This window comes from Seriola lalandi, unplaced genomic scaffold (assembly GCF_002814215.2).
Source record: "Seriola lalandi dorsalis isolate HSWRI2012SDOR001 ecotype SW California unplaced genomic scaffold, Sedor1 jcf7180002054300, whole genome shotgun sequence".
Lineage (NCBI taxonomy): Eukaryota > Metazoa > Chordata > Actinopteri > Carangiformes > Carangidae > Seriola > Seriola lalandi.
The window spans coordinates 91862-115389 of record NW_019524853.1 but is presented as its reverse complement, the minus strand read 5'-3'; the positions used below and the strand labels follow the sequence as shown (position 1 = coordinate 115389).

General features: G+C 42.9%; 1 protein-coding gene across 1 annotated transcript in view; it reads right to left on the bottom strand.

The window, feature by feature from the left end:
* Nucleotides 1-22594, bottom strand: part of LOC111655057 (integrin alpha-11-like) — a 35108-nt gene extending 12514 nt beyond the window's left edge. The window contains 11 exon segments of the mRNA XM_087174011.1: nucleotides 756-900; nucleotides 2794-2864; nucleotides 3690-3855; nucleotides 4063-4207; nucleotides 4300-4448; nucleotides 5797-5924; nucleotides 7376-7490; nucleotides 7694-7785; nucleotides 8160-8269; nucleotides 12835-12946; nucleotides 22466-22594. Of these exon segments, the coding sequence (XP_087030137.1) occupies nucleotides 756-900; nucleotides 2794-2864; nucleotides 3690-3855; nucleotides 4063-4207; nucleotides 4300-4448; nucleotides 5797-5924; nucleotides 7376-7490; nucleotides 7694-7785; nucleotides 8160-8269; nucleotides 12835-12946; nucleotides 22466-22517 (1285 nt within the window). The 5' untranslated portion in view covers nucleotides 22518-22594.
* Between the last annotated feature and the right edge of the window lie 934 nt (nucleotides 22595-23528).

The following is a 23528-nucleotide window of genomic DNA, read 5'->3' as shown; positions in this document are numbered from 1 at the left end:
TCATGTGGTGCTTGTTAAAACCTGATGATCATCCTTGTGTTACTTGGTCTGTCGGGTGTCAGGTGTTGAGTAATGACCACTGCAGCCTATAGGGGGCAGTAGCACTTCAGTGTAAAGCGAGAGATAGACGTTTTAAACTTTTAAAGCTGAAAGCAGCGTCGACTAATCCATCAAATGATTGATGATTGTCATTCAAGGTTTACTTCCTGTTTTGAGCAGGTGTGGCTACGACCATGACGTCATATTAGCATGTAGGTGTCTTCAGTGTGGGACTGTCATGAAGTTTGGAGCGGATGTATATTTGAGCTACAACAACTTCCTGTTTCATGGCGAAACATCGAAATTCGCCGTGCCGCCACAGGCATCCCCCAATGAAAACTCAAAAGCTTTACAACTGAGCATCACAAAGGTCTTAAGATGAGACTCAACCAATATGATGTGGATCTGATTAATTCTCTAGGAGGAGTTCTTTAAAGTATGATGCCCTTAATTTTGCAAAAATGGTTCCAGTAAATTCAAAATGGCTGACTTCCTGTGGCGTGTAGACTGTAGGTGCCTTTTTGTAGGTCTTGCGTTGTTACATGTGAATACAAACTTTCACACGTAAAACATGTAAATCTTCATGAAAGCTTCATGGGTTTTTGAGCATGTTTTGATCTTAAACTGATTTTCATTCAGGAATAATAATAAACGGAACAATTCAAACCCTAAAAACAAGAATGGACATGAATAAAGTTCAGGTGCTATCGTTTTACCCAGGTAGGCTCCATGGTTCTTCAGCTCCTCTGGGAACTCGTCCTTATACGAGGACTTTGGAGGAACAACTTTTCCATGTTTAGTTTCTTTCAGCACGGCTCCGTTCCAGTCGTAGGCGCCGACCGCCCCGAGCAGAACGCCATCCTGGAGGAAAGACATTAGTTTATATGGAGATCAGTGTATTTATTTATTTAGTATTTTGATCATTGCAACAGCAGGAGCAGGACGTCTGTAATGATGAGTGTCCATCAGTCGAGTCACTGACACTTCTGCAATACGTTATTCCTGCTCCAGGTTCCTATGGTTACCAGGATGACTGGACATGGTTTTCCCATCATGCAGTTTGAGTAACAGCACAGTTCCCACACAGTTTTTACTGCTGTATTTCCTTCAGTAGAAGAAAGAGAAGTCTGGAGTCTGACGGTCATGGTGGATTTATACGTCTCTTAACGTCAGCTGCACACGTTCACACTGACTTATTATAAATGAGCCAAGAGGAAATATGAAGTCAGCTGGACTGACAAGTAACGGCATCATCAGCTTTATATGGAGCCACAGAGGAAGATCAGTCATTGAGAGTGAGAGCAGGTCACTGAACCTGATGTGTTTATTGACCTGATCTGAGATCAACCTACAGCTGAGTGATGGGGGCGGTCCACGTCTTTTACGTCCAGGACAAACGATGAACCAGACTAAAGGTTCGGTGACAAATCGTCCTGAGTTTGATCTTCCAGGTCCAAATGAAGTCACAGGACATTGGAGTTAAAGTCAAATGACTCTTTCTCTCAGTGACTGCTCCTGGCTGAGTGCTGGTGTCTCTGGCCAGAGACCATGTCCTCAGGAGGGAGGGGGGTGGGAACAAGGAAAAACTTGTTGGTGATTTTGAAAATAATCACTTAACAGATACTGACACAAGCTTCAGTGTCGTCCTTAAAGTCTGTCGAGTCCTCTTCCAACACGTGTGTGTGCAGTCAGTGACACACTCGCATGAACTCTGATGCTCGTAAAGTTCAGATATGAAAGTTATTAAAGCGTTGAGTCATCGTCTCTACGGGCCAATGAGGCGAGGACCACAGTAAATGACCAAATCCTTGTCGACAACGGCGCCACAAAGCATCCTGCCTGCAGGATGTGAGCTGCACGGACTCTGGACTGAGTCTGGACCTGCAGATCCACTTGTAAAGGTTAAAGGTAAAAGGTCAAAGGTTGTGATCCTGCAGGAGCAGAGGAGGACGGACACTGTGTCTCTGTTTCCCACATCAGTATGAAGGAGACATGATTCACATTTTTACCTCTTAATAATGAACCTGAAGAGCAGGAAACCCTTTGCATATATTGTTAATGAATTCAAGTGTGTGCGTGTGTGGGTGTGTGTGTGTGTGTGTGTGTGTGTGTGTGTGTGTGTGTGTGTGTGTGTGTGTGTGAGAGAGGGTTTTGTTGGCAGCTCCACGTTCAGGAAAACCATCTGCTCTGTGTTACACATAGAAAGTTTCCACGACACCATCTTCACTCCCTGACACTGGAATTCAGTCGAGTGCGATTTTTCCCTGGACACGAAACAATAGAAATATTTCTAGAAGCTTCTCATGCTGCAGTTTTAGTCGTCTTTCAGAACCAGAACCAGAACCAGAGCGATACTTAACGTTTGAGAATTTGATCTTTTGTCTGAATCCATAAAATACAAAACTGTGTCCTGTCTTCTGTTAATTTTTTGGACGGTGATTTGCTGGATGAAACTGAACGGACCTCTGAAACCTGAAGCTGCCAGGTCCCTAATTTCTACAAATAAAAGTGTAGAAGATGTTTTCCAGAAGTAATTTGAGGAAAATTATTATCATCCTTCATACCATTCAGTTCTGGAGTCAGTATGATTAAAGCCACACACAGGAAATGACCAATCCAAAACCTGAGAGTCAAATTCAAAGTTTTCTGATTTAGAGAGTTGGACTCGTTTCCTTTTCTCTTCCCTGATATGAACATACAGAATCTCTTGGTTGTGAATAACTGCACATTGTACATGAATGTGAAGATACTCACTTTAACTAAATGTGAGGAGAAACCGGCCTGAGCCATCTGCAGACCGAACCCTCGACCCTGACTGCTGGTTCCTGTGAAACAGACACAATAATCATTTGAACATGAAAAAAGTATTAAATCTCCTCCAGTGTAAAGGTGTGTGTCCATGTGTAGTGTGATTATAGATTATAGATCAGCTCTAGCTTCTATATTAATACTGTGAAAGTATCAAAGCCTCAGTCCACAGAGAAATGCACACAGCCTGTATTCAGAAACTGAGCCTTAAAACCAGCCGTCAGGACTTCTGGAACTTTGTGATGTCACAACAAAGCAGTCACCAAGCCCCGCCCACCTGGACACACCATCCAAACCTTGCAGGATTTGGTTTCTCTGAGTGTTTTGACCTGAAATCTTCTATATTTTTATTGGATCACTCAGAAAACAGTCAGCCAATCAGAAGAGAGGCTCAGAGCCTCCTCTCTTCTGATTGGCTCTCCGACCTGTTGTTACTAGAGCTGCAGAGAGAAGCCTGAGAGAGGAGATGTAAAACTACACTGAGATGGTTTTTATATCTTCTGATGGATCAACACTTCAAATAAAACACAGAAGAAGAAACATGGAGCTTTATTGTGAAACTGTCATTACTTTGATTGATCCCACTGAGAATCAACAACCTGCTTTAGAACATACATTACACTTTACAATATTTGCATGTTTTTCCTTGTAATTTTTTTTTTACAAGTGACATAATTAAATTCATATTAGAAGCCAAACTAAAGGGAAATGCGTGTTCTCTGGTTTTTGTACTTTGTACTTTAAGATACTGAAATACGTGGGGCAGAAGTTTTATATGAGCTTGATGTGAGTTTATCTCAAAAAGGAAGAAGTATGTTTTAACATGCTGAATGTCTGCAGACCTTCCAGAGTGAAAATCCTCTCTCCCAGAGCGTCCACGATGTCCTTCAGCGCCGACTCGTCCGTCACGTTGAAGAAGTGTTTCTCGTCCGGGTCACTGGCAATGAACTTGATTTCTTTGAGAAAGGCTTCAGGGTTGATTCCCCGACGGTTGTAGTAACCCAGGACCTGGAGGAGACGCAGAGAAAACACTCAGGAGAGACGGTACGACTTTCACAAGGTACAACAGAAAGTGCGAGAAAGGAAGGAAGGAAGGAAGTCTGAGAGGTTGGATGTAAAGAAGGAAGTCCGAGAAAGCTGCTCCAGGACCAGACAGGAAGTCAGGATAGGTCAGCAAGGTATTCCAGGGTTGAAGGCAAAGATGGACAGACTCACAGCGATGGCGTACATGGTGATGTTGTCTCTCTCGCTGTCACCGACTGCCTGCACCAGCTGAGGACTGTCATGAGATTCACCGTCTGTGATCACGATCATCACCTTCTGAGCGCCGGCTCGGCCGCCGCGTTTGAACGCCTCCGACCTGAGAGATGACGGACAGTGTGAGGGTATCAGGTGGGTTAGTGTGTGCGTGTGTGGGATTTATTATTCCTGAGGGATGACTTTTTGTCGTACCGCGCCACGTTGATGCCCAGCGCCGTCCTCGTCTCCTCTCCGCCACGCTGGTCGATGCTCCTGGCGGCCTCCACCACCTCCTCCACCGTCTGGTACTCACCCAGACTGAACTCGTGGACGACTGTGGAGCCATACTGAACCACACCAACCTGCGTCCAAAACACACCACAGCTCAGTCCGATCCCTGAAACCTGAAGGCCTCACCACACCGCTGCTGCAAAACCTTAAAAACCTGGTAAACCTCTGCAGACACTTTTCTGTCTGTCGGGCTTTAGTTCGGCTTCCAGTAAAACCAGTCTGCAACTGGTGGCCACTCAACTGCAGCAGGTGATAGTTCAAACTGCTGCTCAAGGGCACTTCAAGTGTTCACTGATCGACCACTGCTCCCACTGCTTTTGCAGGTTTCCCAGTTCCCAACATAACTTGACCCATCAAATCAAGACCACGTTTATATATCACTAAATTGTTTGTGGTGTCGGTCCTTTACGGAGGCAGAGAAAGGACATACTTGAAAATATTTTTTTTATCCCGTTATCTCAACATAACAGAGATTTGTTATGTCAAGATCACAGAATAATAATCCTGTTATCTTAAGAAAACAAAGCTCCGTTATCTCGAGATAACGAAATAATTTCCCCGTTATCTCATTACAAAGCTCTGTTACCTTGAGATAACGTGATAAAAAATGTTTGCAGGTATGGCCTTTCTCGGCTTCTGTCATCCCTCAATTATGTTCACAAGCAACGTTTTTATGATCGAATGAAGCCCCATATTTCGGAGGTTCAGGCAACAAAAGTTCTGTGGTTAAGGTTCGAGAAAGATCGGGGATCTGTCGATGTAAAGAGCATGCAGCCGACTGTGCAATTGCATGTCCCACTTTTTCCCTTAATTAACTTTGGATAGTTGTTGGACATCTTCCTCAGAAGAGAAGAAGCTGTTTTTCCAGCCTGTGAAGCAGAAGCAGAGACTAAAACCAGCTCAGATTCCTGCTGTTGTCTCAGTGAAACACAGAACTGTCTGTCCAAAAACAAAACCAAATCAACCAACCAAATCAAGGGAAACAAATGTCTTGTTTTTATTCTGGATTTAACGAGGGTGAGAGGTCATCAGCGGTGAGGAGAGAGGGAAATGAAAATACAAAAGCCGTGACCTTTGTCCTCATTGGCAGCTACAGAACTGTTTCATGTAAACTGTTGTGAAATTCTACCATCGACCGGCGTCTCTGAGAGCTGCCAGCAGCTGATGGTTTGTGGTGATATTCGATATCTTCACATTTTTTAGGATCTTGCCAAAGAATTCCAAGTTTTCCCAGTAAATGTGAGAGTGGAGCCTCTGACGCAGCATTTAGATCGTGACGAGGCATTAAAGATGCTTAAAAAACTCGATGCAACATCAAACCTGAAGGAGAAAAACTGCACCTCAGCCCTGAAACATGTATTTTTTATGATATTAAATCACATGTGACGTGATCTTTGTAAAACTCGGGGATGAACCGACCTGCGTCTGACCTGGGCCAATGTAGAACTTTTGCAGGATGTTGATGAGGAAGTCCTGGACCTCGTACCAGGGGTAGATGGAGTTAGAACCGTCCAGAACGATCACGATGTCCATGAACGTCTCACACCCTGCAACATGAAACACAACAAGATGGATACAGGATGGATGGATGGATGAACAGATGTATAGATGGATGGATGAACAGATGTATAGATGTATGGATGGATGGATGAACAGATGGATGTATAGATGGATGAACAGATGGATGGATGGATGGATGAACAGATGTATAGATGGATGGATGGATGGATGAACAGATGGATGGATGGACAGATGGATGGATGGACGGATGGATGAACAGATGGATGATGAACAGATGGATGGATGGACGGATGGATGGATGAACAGATGGATGGATGTATAGATGGATGAACAGATGGATGGATGGACGGATGGATGGATGAACAGATAGATGGATGGATGGATGGATGGATGGATGAACAGATTAATGGATGGATGGATGGATGAACAGATGGATGGATGAACAGATGAATGGATGGATGGATGAACAGATTAATGGATGGATGGATGAACAGATGGATGAACAGATGAATGTATAGATGGATGAACAGATGAATGGATGGATGGATGAACAGATGGATGGATGGATGAACAGATGGATGGATGAACAGATGGATGATAGATGGATGAACAGATGGATGTATAGATGGATGAACAGATGAATGGATGGATGGATGAACAGATGGATGTATAGATGGATGAACAGATGAACAGATGGATGTATAGATGGATGAACAGATGTATGTACAGATGGATGAACAGATGAATGGATGGATGGATGGATGAACAGATGGATGTATAGATGGATGAACAGATGAATGGATGGATGGATGAACAGATGTATGGATGGATGGATGAACAGATGGATGTATAGATGGATGAACAGATGTATGGATGTATGGATGAACAGATGGATGTATAGATGGATGAACAGATGTATGGATGGATGGATGAACAGATGGATGTATAGATGGATGAACAGATGAATGGATGGATGGATGGATGAACAGATGGATGTATAGATGGATGAACAGATGAATGGATGGATGGATGGATGAACAGATGGATGTATAGATGGATGAATGGATGGATGGATGAACAGATGTATGGATGGATGGATGAACAGATGTATGGATGTATAGATGGATGAACAGATGTATAGATGGATGAACAGATGGATGTATAGATGGATGAACAGATGAATGGATGGATGGATGGATGAACAGATGGATGTATAGATGGATGAATGGATGGATGGATGAACAGATGTATGGATGGATGGATGAACAGATGTATGGATGGATGAACAGATGAATGGATGGATGGATGAACAGATGTATGGATGGATGGATGTATAGATGGATGAACAGATGTATAGATGGATGAACAGATGAATGGATGGATGGATGGATGAACAGATGGATGTATAGATGGATGAACAGATGTATGGATGGATGGATGAACAGATGGATGTATCGACGGATGATGTATAGATTACTCTGCAGGGCGGGGGCGATGGTGTGGGACAGTCTGAAGTTTCGGCTGACCCTGGAACAGATTCCTGTGCTGTACAAGGAGCTTCCACATTCATGAGACCAGAGCGGTCCACAGGTCTGAGGACACAATCACAGGTTTATTTTACATGAGGAGGGGGCGCTGACATATAGATATAAAACAGAAGATGGAGCCGTTCGCTCGTTGTTAAATCCAACCGACAGTTTGGACCCGGATCATCTGACGGTCTTCGGTTTGGACGCTCCAATCGGTGTGGAGCGGAGCTGATATGGAGGTCGTCTCACTGTGTCATGTGACTCACCACAAAGCTGTTGTCTCTAGGGTTAGAGGTCAGCGACATTCCCAGCCTCATCTTGTCTTTCCTCTCAGAGACGTTGTCCAGAGAAAGTTTCCCTGAAAACAAACAGACCCAGTTCATCACCGAGTGCAGCTGCAGCCTCAACAAACACGGCGCCACAAACATTCACATTCATGTCTCAGTATTTGTTGTTGTTGACTTCAAGTTTTAGTTTGTGTTAATCAAAAATCTAAGTCTCCAGTAAGAGCCCCCGAAATCCCCCAGATATTATTTATCTATCTTGTTGCACGAGATAATGATGCTTATAAGACTTTTACTCAAGTATAATATTGAGTCCAGGACTTTTACTTTCACAGAGTTTTTTAATACTTTTATTTTGGTAAATAATCTAAGTACTTCTTCCTCTTTACAGTCCCGGTACAAACAGCTGCTGTGGTGCTGATGAGGTGCGATGAGGTGTGTCGCTCACCCAGGTGGAGTCGGCTGCAGTTTGCAGAGGCTCTTGTATCCAGCGGACACCTGTACACGTCACCTGTCTGCTGCTTCCCTGTGGATTCAAAGGGAGCTCCAACCAGCAACCTGGAGTCACACACACACACACACACAAACACACCTGAGGCTCAGGTCATACAGGAAGTAACACATCCATCCAACAGCTGAGACGTTTCAGTCTGAATTGAAGGGGTAAACTCATTGTGCTAAAAGCTACATTTATTAGCACAAATACAAATATGAAGCTGTTACATTTGCAAATGCATCTTTTTCCCTCCACCCTTGAAAAAGCAGCATCTTTGGATCCAATGGGAGCCGCCCATTTTAACCAGATACCCGAATCACCTCAAGGTGCTCCCTCCGACGTGAAGGAGCAGCGACTCTACTCCGAGCTCCCTCCGCTGCCTACAGGTGGTTTTCACTGGGACGGAGACCTGATTTCTGTTTTCACACCTGCACTAAGGAATCATACCACGGGGGAAAAACAACCACGGGTCGGTTTAACTTAACTAAATATCGTCGGTGTGAAAAGACCCTGAGTCTGAGCCCAGACGACCTGCAGAGGAAGCTGGAGATCTGGTCACCACCCAGAGCTGATGACTGGAGCTGAGGGTCTGGACAAAGATCGACTGGTAGATCAGTTCTCTGAAAGTAAAACAACTAAAGTGTGATTGCACCAGGAAGATGCGACAGAGCAGAGGTTTACCTCCGCTCTGACAACAGAAAGGTCAAAGTTCAGGTTCTCATCATCAGATTCTTCTTCAGGGACCGTTTTAAAAAGCTGAGTGGTGCCTCTGTGATATAAACTGCCCTCAGAGGTCAGAGCAGCTGCTGGAGTGATCAGTGTTCGACACAGACCTGCGGCTCCAGTGTCGCACGGCGAGCAGCTTATTGGTGTTAACCAGAGTAAATACCACCACATGTGGCCTGGACGGCGGTTCTGGGAACTGGGCTGAGTCACATACCAGAGGACATGCCATAGTACAGCGCTAACCCTCAATCTGCTAATGCGTCTGCCGTCCACATCAAACGAGTGGAGAGCGGCGCTGACAAACCACATCCCAAACTGGAGACGGAGCGGGTCCACATCCTGCAGCCTGCAGCGGCGAGCAGCAGACAGAGCCCCGCCTCCCACCCTCTGACATCACTCCACCATGCTGATCGTTTCCTGAACAGGTGCTGTGACTTAGATTTCTGGGAAAACCTCAAAACTATACCTGCGTCTTCTTTTCCCCTCAACACTGAGGGTGTGCAGAGACCAAACACACTTCGAGACACAAACACACACAGCTCGCAGCGTGGAGGCCGACAGGCCGCGTAAACCCTGAGCTCGACTCCATAAACATGAAACGCCGGAGGTTTGACCTCAGAGGTCAACACAGGTCAATGGGTTTGACCTCCGACACGCAGCAACAACATCCTGGAGCAGACAAACACTGAGCTCAGTGTGGAGCTCTGCTGTAGTTTGACGGCTGCTGTGAGACTCTGACTGTGTGAACACACGCTGATCAGATCCTCAGTGAAGCTTCTGGCTGTCGGACGACTCATTCACACAAAGTTTGAAGTGTTTGGTCTCCACCAGCTCCTGAGGGAAACCTGTGGCTCTTTAGCTGCTAAATGCTGCCGTGTGTTCAGCAGCTGCTCTCTGCCTGAGTCTGTCAGTGGACAGTGGGTTTATCATTTCGCTGGTTCGATGATGAAAATTGCTGCCGGCTGCTGCAAGAAAAGAAACTGATAAGAGCGGAGAGACTGAACAATCAGCTGAAATATGCTGAAAGCTCAGTAGAGTCCACTGTTGATGTGAAAACAGATATTTTACTGAATGTTCTGTGAATCAGTTTCAACAAATATAAAAAGCTGGTCAGAAGTCAAAGGACACGGAGGTTAATTGGTACAAATATTTTACCTGTGAACTAAGGTCATTAATGAAAGAGGGGAAAAGAGAAACAGACGATGAGGATTGTTCCACCGTGGTGAGTCTGTCTGGATAAAAACATCAGCCAAACACCTGAAATGTCACCAGGCTGCGTAGAAAAACAACTGTGCAGAGTAACGATGTCCAATCCCCCCCCTTTAAAACAACACACACACACACACACACACACACACACACACACACACACACAGAGCGGAGTGATGGGCTTCCCAGAGGGAGGCTGGGGAATAACAAACCGCAACACATAGTTTCCAGATCCAGCGCTCTGCCTCGGGACGCAGGAGAAGCCGGTCGCGAGACAAACGCAAATACTTTCCACTTATTTACCTGAGACTTCAAAGGCGGGGAGATTTTGTAATCCTGGAGCACTGCGAGGTTTTCATCAGGGCTGAACGCTTTCCAGATAAAACCAAGAGAAGCAGGAATGTTGCACAATCTCACCTGCGGCCGCAGACACACAAGAGACACAACAGAGCGACTGTGTGCAGGTGGAGTTCGTGTTGAAGATGTTTTATCTCTCAGACACGTGATAAAACATTTTCTCCTCCAGCTGACTCGTCAGGGAATCAGTCACACGTTGTTTGTCTAACACGTCTTTTTATTCGGGCTGGAACAGCTTCGCATCTTTATTGTTTCCCAGGTGACAAACAAACCGTCGACTGAACGAAGTTGTGACTGAGTGTGAAATCAGTGGGGAAGTAATATCAGTCCGACATGAATCAGCTTCTCTTCATGTATTAATCTTACATTTCATGTCTTTATCTGTCAGCTGCGACTCCTGCTATTTTAAATATTTTATGAAACACATAACAGTGTTTTGAAGGGAAACATTTTAATAATGAGGCTACTACATGTCCTGAGGTTGTCTGTGTCGCTGAGATAAGGTGTGAGATGAGACAAGATAATAAACACCACACCACAGAAGATAGAAAGTTATCATCATCTCAATTCAAGTCATCTCACCTCATTCCCAGTTCATCTCACAATATCTTATCTCATGTCATCTCATCTTATTGTATCTCATCTCACTTCTATTTATCATCACTTCATTTAGGCTCTTCATTTTATTTCATCTCACTTCATTTTATCTCATCACTTCTCATCCAGCATCTTCTATCTCATTTCACAATATCTCATTTCATCTCACTTCATTTTATCTCATCTCAGTCAATGTTATCTTAGTTTATATAATCTCATCTCACTTAATCTAATCTGGTCTCATCTCAATTCTTTTTAGTATCTCTCTTCATCTTATCTCATGTCTTCTCACTGTTCTTTTTATTATCGCTCTTCATTTCATCTCATCTCGCTTCATCTTATCTCACTTCATCTTATCTCATCCCTTCATTTATTCTCATCCACCGTCTTCTATCTCATCTCACAATATCTCATTTCTATTTATCATCATCACTTCATTTATGCTCTTCATTTCATTTCATCACATCTAATTTCATTTTATCTCATCTCATCTCACTTAATCTGATCTGATCTGGTCTCATCTCATGTCTTCTCACTTTGTCTAATATTATCATCATCTCACCTTTATTTATCATCTCTCTTCATTTCATCTCATCTCACTTCATCTTATCTCATCTCAGTCCATGTTATCTTAGTTTATCTCATCTCACTTCAATTTATCTGGTCTTCCCTGCAGCAGACGGCACATCTGCAGGTTTAAACGTGTCTGCTGGTGTTTGAGTCTAAAGCAGGTTGGAAACATAAAGATGACGGATGAGAGACCAGACAGACACTTGCAGCAGACTGTTGAAGTGCCAAGGACAAACTGTGCAGGAACGAGTTGCATGAGAGAAAGAAGGAGAGTAATAATCTCTGAGGCCATAGGATCGGGTCGGCATTATGAAATCCTAATTTATAGCAGAGAGAACTAGAGATTAAGTCCTGCTGCTCCGCAGGCACGTTTCCACTGATCACACACATCGGTGGAAAATGTGTCATCTCCAACATGATCCTGACGTCTCGACATGATTCAGTGACACGCCGCTCAGGGAGGACGCAAACCAACAACCACCTTTCCCAGAATCTTTTCCGAGAATGTCTTTCAACCGACTTTCCCAGGACATGAAACTTCGCTTTTGACGGTCCACAGTGTCCAATAAATCCACCGAACGTTCAACAGATATCTGAGTTTTAACCAGGCAAACAGACAGACATAAGACACTCTGTCTTCACCTAAAGGTACTTGGAAACAGGACAAACTGGGGAGGCCAGAGGATGACTAGAACTTGAAATCATTAATAATGGAGGGGATAATATTTAGTGAAATACAAACTGGTTTCGGTATGTGGACACGCCGATACAAACTGGTTTTGATAGATGCCGGCAGACAGGTACAGGTCGGTTTCTATAGATGTAGAAAGATGCCAGTGAGAGACTGATTTCGAAGTAAAAGACTGTAAATTTGGATCAACCAGTATAAACTGGTTTTATATTGATGGCTAAAGCTGTGTACAGACTGGTTTTCAAGAGGTGGATAAACAGCACCAACTGGTCCCTGAGATGAAGACTGACCAGTACAGACCAGTTTCTGACAGATGAGCACAGACTGGTTTCTAAGACGTGGACGAACACATTGGATTTTATAAATGGAGTCAGACCAGTGCAGACTGGTTTCTGTTGACACTGATGGGCCAATACAGTAGATGTGAACAGACTTGTCTCTGGATCTGGTGGATGGTTATCGAACTGGGATTCTCACCACTGCCGTCCTCCTGCCTCATGTTGCTGGACCGTGTATCCGAACTGGGTTTCTTTAGAACCGGAGAAGATCTTGAAGTTCTTTGTGTCAAAGTTGAAACAGAGCTGAAGATCTGGAACACAGAAGAAGACGGTTATTTCAACACTCAGCTGATTCGATTGCGAACTGAAAGCTGCCCAGTAAAACAAGTCAAGACTATTCATAACTGCACTTTTTGGTACTTTTTTTTGTGTTTGTTGTCTTGATAAATGGTCGCTGGATTTCCAGCTGCTCTAGTTTGAATCTGATGGCAGAAGAAAAAGAAATCACAGAGTCACGTCTACACCCACATGAGCATAAAATAAACCGAAAATCAAAGGCAGCTACAACAAAGATTAGGATCACTTCCTCTTGGAAACGGTCACTCCACTATCACTCTATAACTGTCACTCTGTCCACACACAGGAACCCTCTGCTAGAAGGGAAAGGTTTATGTCTCTTTATCGAGGCTCTTTGAAATGTAGGAAAGTCTCTAACTGAAGACATAGATGAGGAATGCTGAAGGAAAATGGCTTCCGCAAAAAGTAAATTACACTTCATCACTAAAAGATCTCCTGGACTTAAACTTCCCTCTAAGAGCCCATCTGGCCTGGGATCCAGACTCTGTTTCTGCTCCACTTTCCCACAGAAAAGAAAGAATTAAAATACTAAATCACACACAGGTGCTCCTGATATTTTCTCCTTCGCCACAGGTATGTGGAGGGAGGCGATATTATAAACAACTTCCAGCAAAACAACAACCAAAACAACAAACCAGAAAGACCAAATCAACAACACTACAAATAAATAGAATCAATACATGTCTGTCAGCCATGGGTGAAACACAAACTGACGAAGGGCTACTGGACTGTATTAGACAGTTCAACATGTTTCCTCCATCTCATTAATATTAATGATATAAATAAGTGATCACTAATCACACGAATCACTTTACCTGCCGACTGTGACCCGAAGGAACTTTAACAGAATCAAAACAGAAATAAATGTTTTGCTTTTTTTCCTTCAACTGATCCTGTAGTTATTAACTAACCACTGTTAATGGGAACACTTAGTTAGTTTGTTGCTTAGTTACAGTTTCTAGCATGTCAGTTAGTTAGTTAATCAACTACAGTAACTAATTTTCTAGTTATTTATTTATAGTATCAGTTATCACTGTATTTTGCTAGTTAGCTAGCTAACTAACACACACACACACACACACACACACAGACACATACACATACACACTAGCTCTTGCTAGCTACCTAACTACCTAGTTGGTTAGTTAGTTAGTTAGTTCAAGTATGTTCATTTCTTGCATTATCCAGTTAGATACAGTATTGTTCAGTTATCCGTTGCTAGCTAGCTCATTACAGTATTTCTTAGTTATATTATAGTGTTAGTTAGTTAGTTAATTAGTTAGTTAGTTTGTTTGTTTGTTGCTATGGCAACAACAACAACCTGCAGCTTCCAGAATCATCTGTATGATCTGCAGTTCACTGGAGTTCACAATGACGTATTTAAGTTGTAGACCTTCTTGTTTGAGTCCTGAGACAATTGAGCATCAGTTACTGTCATCTGATATTTGTCTTTGTCTCCGCCTTCAGTCATATTTCCTTAGTTTGATAAATTGGCACTAATGAAATCTGTCCAAAGCTAGACACATGGACACGTGGTTTCTTCATTATCTTCACAGAGGACAGAGCCTCCTCACTGTTCATCAGGAACCCTTCACCTCCCTCCTCTTCCTCTCTCCTCCCTCTCCTGCACCGACCAGCTCTGCAGCTTCCTCTGGTTCCAATTAAAGTCTTTATCAGGAGGTCAGTTGACAGGAGGAGGGATGGTGGCCTGGAAGACCAAGCAGGATGATGAAAATGACGTCACTGCACTTTTTCAACTTTAGTTTCCATGGCAGGAATTGGTGAGTGGCCAGGAAAAGGGGGAAAGAGATGATTTCATCCCCTCAACAGAAGTCCAATAGGTTGAATTTAATCTGTATCATCCAGATGAATGAGAATAAGAATGATCAATTATCAGTGAGGACGATCCAAGGCGTTCTTCCTCCGTGAGATCACTACATTGACTGTTTGTGTGGCATGCCGAGAGAGAAGTCAAAAAACAGATTTTGATAGAAAAAGAGTGTCTTGATTTTTCCTTCCTCATGGTTTTGTGCTCAGAGCTTCAGTGACCTTCCAACTATTTCAGCTTTTTCTTTTCAGCTCAGACTGAGCGCCAGAAACTGTGTCACTCTCTCTAAAGTAAGAGCAGCTGAAGAGAGGAGAGATATGAAATGTATTCGTCACATTTCATTTCTGAAATTATAAATGGATGGATGGATGGATGGATGCTAATTTAACCCTCAGCTCATCAAATCTCATGTTGTCAATTTTTATCTAATCTATTCTCATCTCATTTAATCTCTTCTCATGCCACTTCAACTCTTCTAATCTTATCTCAATTCATCTCATTCTTACCTAATCTCATTTCATGTAATCTCAATATTCACCTAATGTGATGTAAACTAATGTAAAAGTATGTCTAACATCATGTATTAGCTAAATTCCTTTTATCTCATTTTAAATGATTTTGTCTCATCTTGTTTCATCTCTCGTCTTATCTTCACTTGCAAAAATTTCAAAAGAGGTTTCCCTCAGTTTTCTTTTCTTTCCTTCAGTCTCATCTTATCTGATTTCATTTTCATCTCACCTCATCTCTTCTAATTTGATCTAGTTTGATTAGAAGAATTTCTCATCTTACCTCCATACAATCGAACAATGACTAGATCTAGTTAATCAAACCTAATCTAGCTATTTGATCTAAATTCTATCTCTTTCACTCTTTCTCTTTGGACTGTGTTTGGACTCTATATGTTGGACTTTTGTTTATTTCCTGTTTTACTTTGAAATTACTTACCTTTCGTGTCTTACGGTTGTTTGACTTCCTGTCTTTGTTTTGCTTTTCCCGCCATTGTGATTGTCTGGCCCGCCCTAATGGTTACACCTGTGTTTTGTTGCCCCTCCCCTTGTGTCTGGTCCAATCCCAATGTCAAAGACCTGACGCTCACAGACTTAATGGACGTCACCTGGTGAGTGATCGAGTGTCAGTATTCCACTTCAAGTTGATGTTGGCATTAGACGTTGTCCAAACCTTGAATTTTAGTAACCCAACCTCACGGCCTACATTCAACCAAACACGCCGTCAAACAGCTGCTTCCCTGCCCAACGTATTTCATCTCATCATCTTTACTCACGCCAACTAATCTCTTCTACTCTCGTCTAATTTCATTTCATTTTTACTCATCTAGAGTTATTTTGTCTTTTACACCTGACTTGTTTTGACCTCATCTAACCCCTACTCTAATCTCTTTATTTCAGTTTAATCTCAGTTTAGATTGATGTCTCATCTCATTTAAATAAATTGATCAATCTTTTATGTGATCCAGAGATTTTGTCATCTCATCTCAATTTGTCTCATTTAATCTAATCTAATTTTTATCTGATTTTTGTCTCATTTTATTTCTAACGATATTCTATGTATTCTCTAATCTCACCTCATTTTATTACAGTACGTTTCATCTCATGTCATCTGATGATGATCTGATCACATTTCTTCCGTTCTCATTTCAACTCATACTTTCTAATCTCATTTCATTTTATCTCAGTGCAACTCATATAATCTCATCTGACCTTGTTTTGTTTTGTGTCATCTCTTTTCTTGAAATCTCTGTTCATCTCATCTCATCTTTGTGGATATGATCTCATGTCTATTTTTTTTATTCAATTTAATCTCTTGAATATAAGCCTCATTGTATCTCATCTCATGCCAGTTCTTCCCTAATCTCATCTCATTTCTCATCGTAAATGTCTTATTTATATCTCATTTTTCTCAGGTCAAATCATCTCATTTTTATTACATATTTTATCTCATCTTGTTTCAACTAATTTTGCCTCAGATGATTAAATTTAGTCTCAATCTCACTTTATCTTCCTCTGTATTTGAGTCTATTTTAATCTCATCTCATTTCATTTTAAATGTGCCAGTTTTGATCATCATAGCTGATGCTTCTGTTTGAGCTGGGCACTAATTTCCTCCCGTTCCGTGACCCTTCGACCCCGACCATGATCTTTTGACCTTGTGGTTGTTGCCTATGTGCAGAAGTATTTCCCCTGCGCTCCGGTTCGTCTCCTCCAGCTGTGTAAATGAGCACAGAGCCCCAAAAACCCGGCGGTTTGTTTGCCAGCCAAGGCAGCGGTGATGAATTTGGCTGCTGAGACAAAAATAAAAGACACTTGAAAAGAGAGGAATAATGGGCGAACTGTCTCTGTCTTTAAGTCGTGTTTGTTTCCTCTGGGGCTGAGAGGAATCTGCTCCTGTCTGTGCTGAGCCAAGGACCAGCTCGATTTATCGGAGCTGCTGGCGCGAGACAAAAAGAGACTTGGCAGAGCAGAGATACGAGATCCAGATCCAAGTCTGACAGTCTCCTATCGCTGAGACTGGACCATCTGACTGATCTTGACGATCCTCCGCGGCGCTGATGACAAATTTTTCAAATTCTTCTACACGGCCGAGCAGACTCTGTGACTTATTCTGTTTGTATGTGTTCATACTAAGGTGATTTTTCCAGATGTGTCTTCGCTGCTCTGATAATTGAAAACAGATTCATCTCCAGCTGCAGCTACTGCAGCAACAGAGAGAATATTTTTGTTAGAGGAGAAACAAAGTCTGTGCTGTTTTTGCAAAATCTCCAGTTTTCAGATCAGACGCAGCAGCACGTCTAATCAGGTCAAAGATGGGATTGATTTAGCGAACAGAGCTCTTGTCGAGCAGCTCGCAGCCAAATGGCGTCTGTGTGACTTCCTCCAGCAGGCGGGCAGACGGCTCTACTGGCTCAGCATCACTGTGGACTGATGCTCACGTTGACCACAGCCAGATAACCCTTCACCCTCCTGACAGGCAGCGCAGGTCAAAGGTCACAGCTCTCACAGTCTGTGTAATGTCAGAGCAGAAGCATCAGGCTCATTTGGTCCAACCCACCAAATGCCAAACTCCCTTAAGAAATCCAGATGTTTGAGTTTTTCTTGCTAATCAGCCAAGTTACAAAATAAAAAGGATAAAATTCAGAAGATTTTTTTGAAGTCAACATGAATAAAATCAACAAAGCAGCACTTATTTTAAAGATTGACACTCATACAAATGTATATAAACTCTTTTCTCCATATTCAGAGTTAGTCTGTGAACTCACCAAAAACTCCTGAGCTCCTAAAGGGATTTGTGGTCGACATTTTTCCTCAGTTACTCCTTTTTAAAGCCAAGAATTCACTTTAAATCTCAAAATAATCAATGTGTGCAAGCAATCACAAGTCAAAACTTGGATTATATATGTGCTGAATTAAACAGTGACTCTTTTAGAAAACGTGTTGAGTCACAGACTGTGGTGAGAATATCTTTCCCAGTGGGCGAGAAGAAATTTAAATTCACCATTTTTTGAATGACGTTTGGTGTGAAAGTTTCTCTTTTACATAAGATGACACGTATCACCATCCAGTGCACACAAAGTGAAGTTGAGATTTATTTTCTTTAGTTATATAAAAGTTTTTTTTAAACATCAGACGAATCAGTCAAAGATCTGTCGCTGAAGTCAGAGCTGCTCCTTCATGACAAATAAAATAGAACCACCATGTGTGTCTGTGGTTACTAACAAGTGCTGCTGTGATGACAAGCCAGCGGCAGGACGGCCAAGTAATATTTCTATTATGGTTTGTTTTGTAACGGTGGAGCGCCACATGGGTGGAGTGTGACGGCAGCGAGAGGACGGGACCTCCCGCTGTCAGACTTTAAATCCTGGATGTCCCCAAATTCTGTCAAACTCGACGATGATGAAGCTGAAGTCATTCTGTGTGACCCAACACCTTCTATCAGATGATCTCGGCGACATCTCTGATTATATTGATCGGCTGTGAGGAGTGTAGAGGTGATGTCTGATGAGAAGCTGAGCTTCTATAACAAAGTCAGACGTGTCAAACGTCTTGTTTTTAACCAGCTCAGGGTCGTTTCTAAAACCACTGATCTACAAACAGTTCCACATGCTTTTATTTATTCTCTGCTTGGTTATTGTGACGCAGGTTATTCAGGAATCAGCCAGACGTCCGTCTCCAGCTCGTACACAGTGCTGCCGCTGGCCGCTCGCCGCTCGCCTCTCGTCTCTCGCCTCTCGCCTCCCTTCACTGGCTCCCCTGAGGTTTCAGATTGATTTTTAAAATTTCATTACTGACTTTTAAAGCTTTAAATGTCTCTGCCCCCAGTTACATCTCCAAATGACTGATGAGGTTTGTGTCCAACCAAGAACTGAGATCTGCAGCTGGAGGTGTGCTGGGGGACCAGGCTCAAGGTTTGTGACTGAGGCTGGGTTCACTATTAGACCCCCACTCTCTTAAACTTCCTTTAAATCTCTTCTTCAGTCACATTCCTTTGTCTCAGCCTTTGGTAACTTCTGATTCGTGTTTTATTTATATTTATTTTTACATATTATTGTCCGATCATTTTGCATGATGTTGATTTGACATGTTTATTCTTATGTTTTTTCTTGCAAAGCACTATATAAATAAAGTTATTATAATTAACCCCACCTGTCTGGGACATGAAGGAGGTTAAATCAAATGCTAGAAAGCGGCGTTGGACTGGGTGCAGGGAGCTTGTGTAGGCAGGTGAAGCGAGGTGTTGCTGCGCGGCGTCAGCGACCACTAACTGTCGAGCAGCAGCAGCACGACGGATGTTTTGCTGTGTGAGTTTAACGATCGGCCTAAAAGCCGCAACGCACCATAAAAACCACTTCACCCTCCGAGCTCCTGGAGAAGTGTTCATCACGTCACAGCGAGAGCGACGCCGAACCCCACCCTGATTCAATTTACAGGGGCCAGTGGGATCACAACACTCCCGCCTCAATGTGTGGAAACACAATTTCATCAGAGGGAAACAGGAAAACGCTCCGAGTTCATCCACTGGGAACAAAGTCTCGTTTGTAAATTCACTGTTGCTGAAGACGGATCTGCTCGCCACCGCTCAGATACAACGACTGTTCACCGGACTGTCATCAGGTTAGTAAAGAGTTAACTGACTGGTGACCTTTGTTTTCCACCTGGACGAAGTGGAAATCTTCTTCAGATGCAGTTTGAATTAAAAATGGTCAGAAAATCCATGAAGTTTGAACATTCAGAGGATGATTCTTAATGAGCCAGAATTTATTATCAGAGTTAGTATTATCTTTATGACTCAATGAAACAGTCCAGCTTTGTAATGTCAGGTGTGATTGGCCAGGTGTGTGGTTCAGACTCCTCTCTCAGGGTCTCTTCTTGTTTTTATTCCTCCGCTCCGGCGACAGTCAGAGCGGCAGCCATTTTGTTTTTAGGTCGTCCGTATGTACGTCTCATTCTCGTGGACACGATCTCAGTAACGACCTGAAGGAACTTCTGCAAATTTGGCACAAATGTCCGCTAGGACTCAAGGAGGAAGTGACTCAATTGTGGTGACTAAAGGTCAAAGGCCAAAGGTCACGGTGACCTCACAAAACAAAACTTTTACTCAAGACTTCACACAACATTTATGTCAAAATTTCAGACAAATAGATAAACAGGGATGTGACCTGGAACTAGTCTGAGTGGCGGAGGGATACGACCACGAGGAGGTAGTTACCTCTGTGATTATATATATGTGCACAAGCGGATTGTTTTGTCACCTTCTGTGACATCGTTCTGTCGCTCGACCTGCAACACGTTCATATTGTTGGCTGTTATGAAGGAAACACCCTCATCCACACTAACACAAAGTCGACCTCCATCTTGATGAGCGTATTAGCTCGGTCCATACTATTACGCCTGAAAACATCACCGTACACTGAGCGTGTGCGAGCCGGTGTAAACAGGAAGTAGATTGTCTCCTCTGCAGCTGTAGCATTAAAACAGAGAATGTAAGTGAACAACAGCTGCAAAGACAACAAGGTCAGTGACACTGTCATTCATCATCATGTTGTTTTCACCACTGGTAGTCCAGGCTGATGACAGCCAATCAGGAGAGACCATGAGTGTGACCTCATTGTTTACAAAGGTCTCAGTTTCTGTCCGTCCAGACTACAACACAATCCCAGAGTCTTCAAAATAAAACACAATCCCAGAGTCTTCAAAATAAATCACAACCCCAGAGTCTTCAAAATAAAACACAACCCCAGAGTCTTCAAAATAAATCACAACCCCAGAGTTTTCAAAATAAATCACAACCCCAGAGTCTTCAAAATAAAACACAGCCCCCATAGTTTCCAATATAAAACACCACCTCAGAGTTTGCAAAATAAAACACAACCCGAGTTTCCAAAATAAAACACAACCCCAGAGTTTCCAAAATAAAACACCACCTCAGAGTTTTCAAAATAAAACACAACCCCAGAGTTTTCAAAATGAAACACAGCCCCAGTGTCTTCAAAATAAAACACAACCTCAGAGTTTTCAAAATAAAACACAACCCACGTTTCCAAAATAAAACACCACCTCAGAGTTTTCAAAATAAAACACAACCCCAGAGTTTTCAAAATGAAACACAGCCCCAGTGTCTTCAAAATAAAACACAACCCCAGAGTTTCCAAAATAAAACACCACCTCAGAGTTTTCAAAATAAAACACAACCCCAGAGTTTTCAAAATAAAACAAAAAACCCAGAGTTTTCAAAATAAAACACAACCCCAGAGTTTTCAAAATAAAATAATTCCAGCAGAGCTTCTGAAAGTCTCTGTTTTAGCTGCTGAAAAAGAGAAATGTGGACGTTTCTCTTCCACCTGCTTCCAGTCTCCAGCTGACCACACAGAAACTTCTCATTACAGCAGGACGAGTGACAGTTACTCCTCTAGTGCTGATGACAAAGACAAGTCGGGTCAGAACTAGCTGTAAACTCCTACTATAAAGCCTCATACACGCTCATAAATCTTGATGAAGTCTTCCAGAGGCTAATAAAAGTTTAGAAGGTTAAGATGACTTTGAACAAACCCACATGTTCTGCTTCAAAGATCTACACAGAGGAAAACACCGACCTCGGACCTCAGTCACCGTCCCACAGCAGAGGCGTGTTAGTGAAGCTGAAGAGCCGTGAGCCTGAACTTTAAAGGAACGTGATAAATCAAAATTTCTGATCCATAGACTGGACTGATGACCCTTCAGAAAGACCCAGGTGTTGCCATAGAAACTGTCCTGACAACAACCAGAAAAACATTCAAAGGGACGAAGGTTCAAAATGAAAGTTGATATTTTCTTAAACGTGAAACAGGCAGAAGATCAGCTGTTTAAAGATCATCTACACATCTTTGAATTCACTGCATCATTAAACTGTCCTCTCTATACTGTCATCAATCTGTCACTATGGCAACAGGTGGCCTCCAATAAGAATCACTCTAATTAAGAGGCTTTAAACTCACATCGATGCAACAGTCCATCATCATCATCATCATCATCAGCAGCAGCAGCAGCAGCAGCAGCACCTGTCTGTCTGATATGAACACACTCATCCATTCATCTCTCTCTCTCTCTCTCCCTCTGTGTGTGTGTGTGTGTGTGTTGCTCGTTCGCCCGCTCACCTGGCAGGACGCTGCAGGTCCACAGCAGCAGCAGAAGGTGGAGATAATCCATGAGTGTGTGTGGAGAAGAGGTAGAGAGACAGACGGACAGAGTGTGTGTGAGTGTGTGTTTGTGTTGTTGGAGGGCTGATTCTGAAACTCTGCTGCTCTGATGTGTGAAGGAGAGAGGAGGAGGAGGAGGAGGAGGAGGAGCGTGATGAACACACCTCCTCCTGCCCCATGTGTCTCCTTCAACACACACACACACACACACACAGACACACACACACACACACACACACACACACACACACACACACACACACAGATCTCTGGCTTTTAAAGAGCTTTTAACTTCACCTTCCCTTTTCAAAACAGGAGCTTTAATGTGGCGATCAGAGCACAAACAGGAAATGCCTCCATTTGTGTCTGTGATCGCAGCGAAGACCAGATGTGAACATCTGTCCAATAACCTTGAGGAGAAGTTACTGAGGAATGCGGGATTCCTGAGTAACAGGTAGCCGGTTGTAAATACTTTAAAACACAGTGTAAATACAGTTAGAACAGAAGCTCAGGATCTGATCTTCATGTTGAAGTTCAACCCAGTTTAACTTTTGACTTTAAAGCTCCAATTTTTCTTCTTCTGTGTTTTATTTGAAGTTTTGATCCATTAGAAGATATAAAAACCATCTCAGTGTAGTTTTACATCTCCTCTCTCAGGCTTTTCTCTGGAGCTCTAGTAACAACAGGTCGGTGAGCCAATCAGAAGAGAGGAGGCTCTGAGTCTCTCTTCTGATTGGCTGACTGTTTTCTGAGTGACACAATAAAAATAAAGCAGATTTCAGGTACAAACACTCAGAGAAACCAAATCCTGCAAGGTTTGGATGGTGGGTCCAGGTGGGCGGGGCTTGGTGACTGCTTTGTTGTGACATCACAAAGTTCCAGAAGTCCTGACGGCTGGTTTTAAGGCTCAGGGGCCGGTTGCACAAAACACCTTTGATTTTAAAAAAGTTTAAGAAAGATAATTAGAAAACATTTACTACTTAAGGAGAAGACTCAAGGGTGTTAACTGTTTTTATCTTAA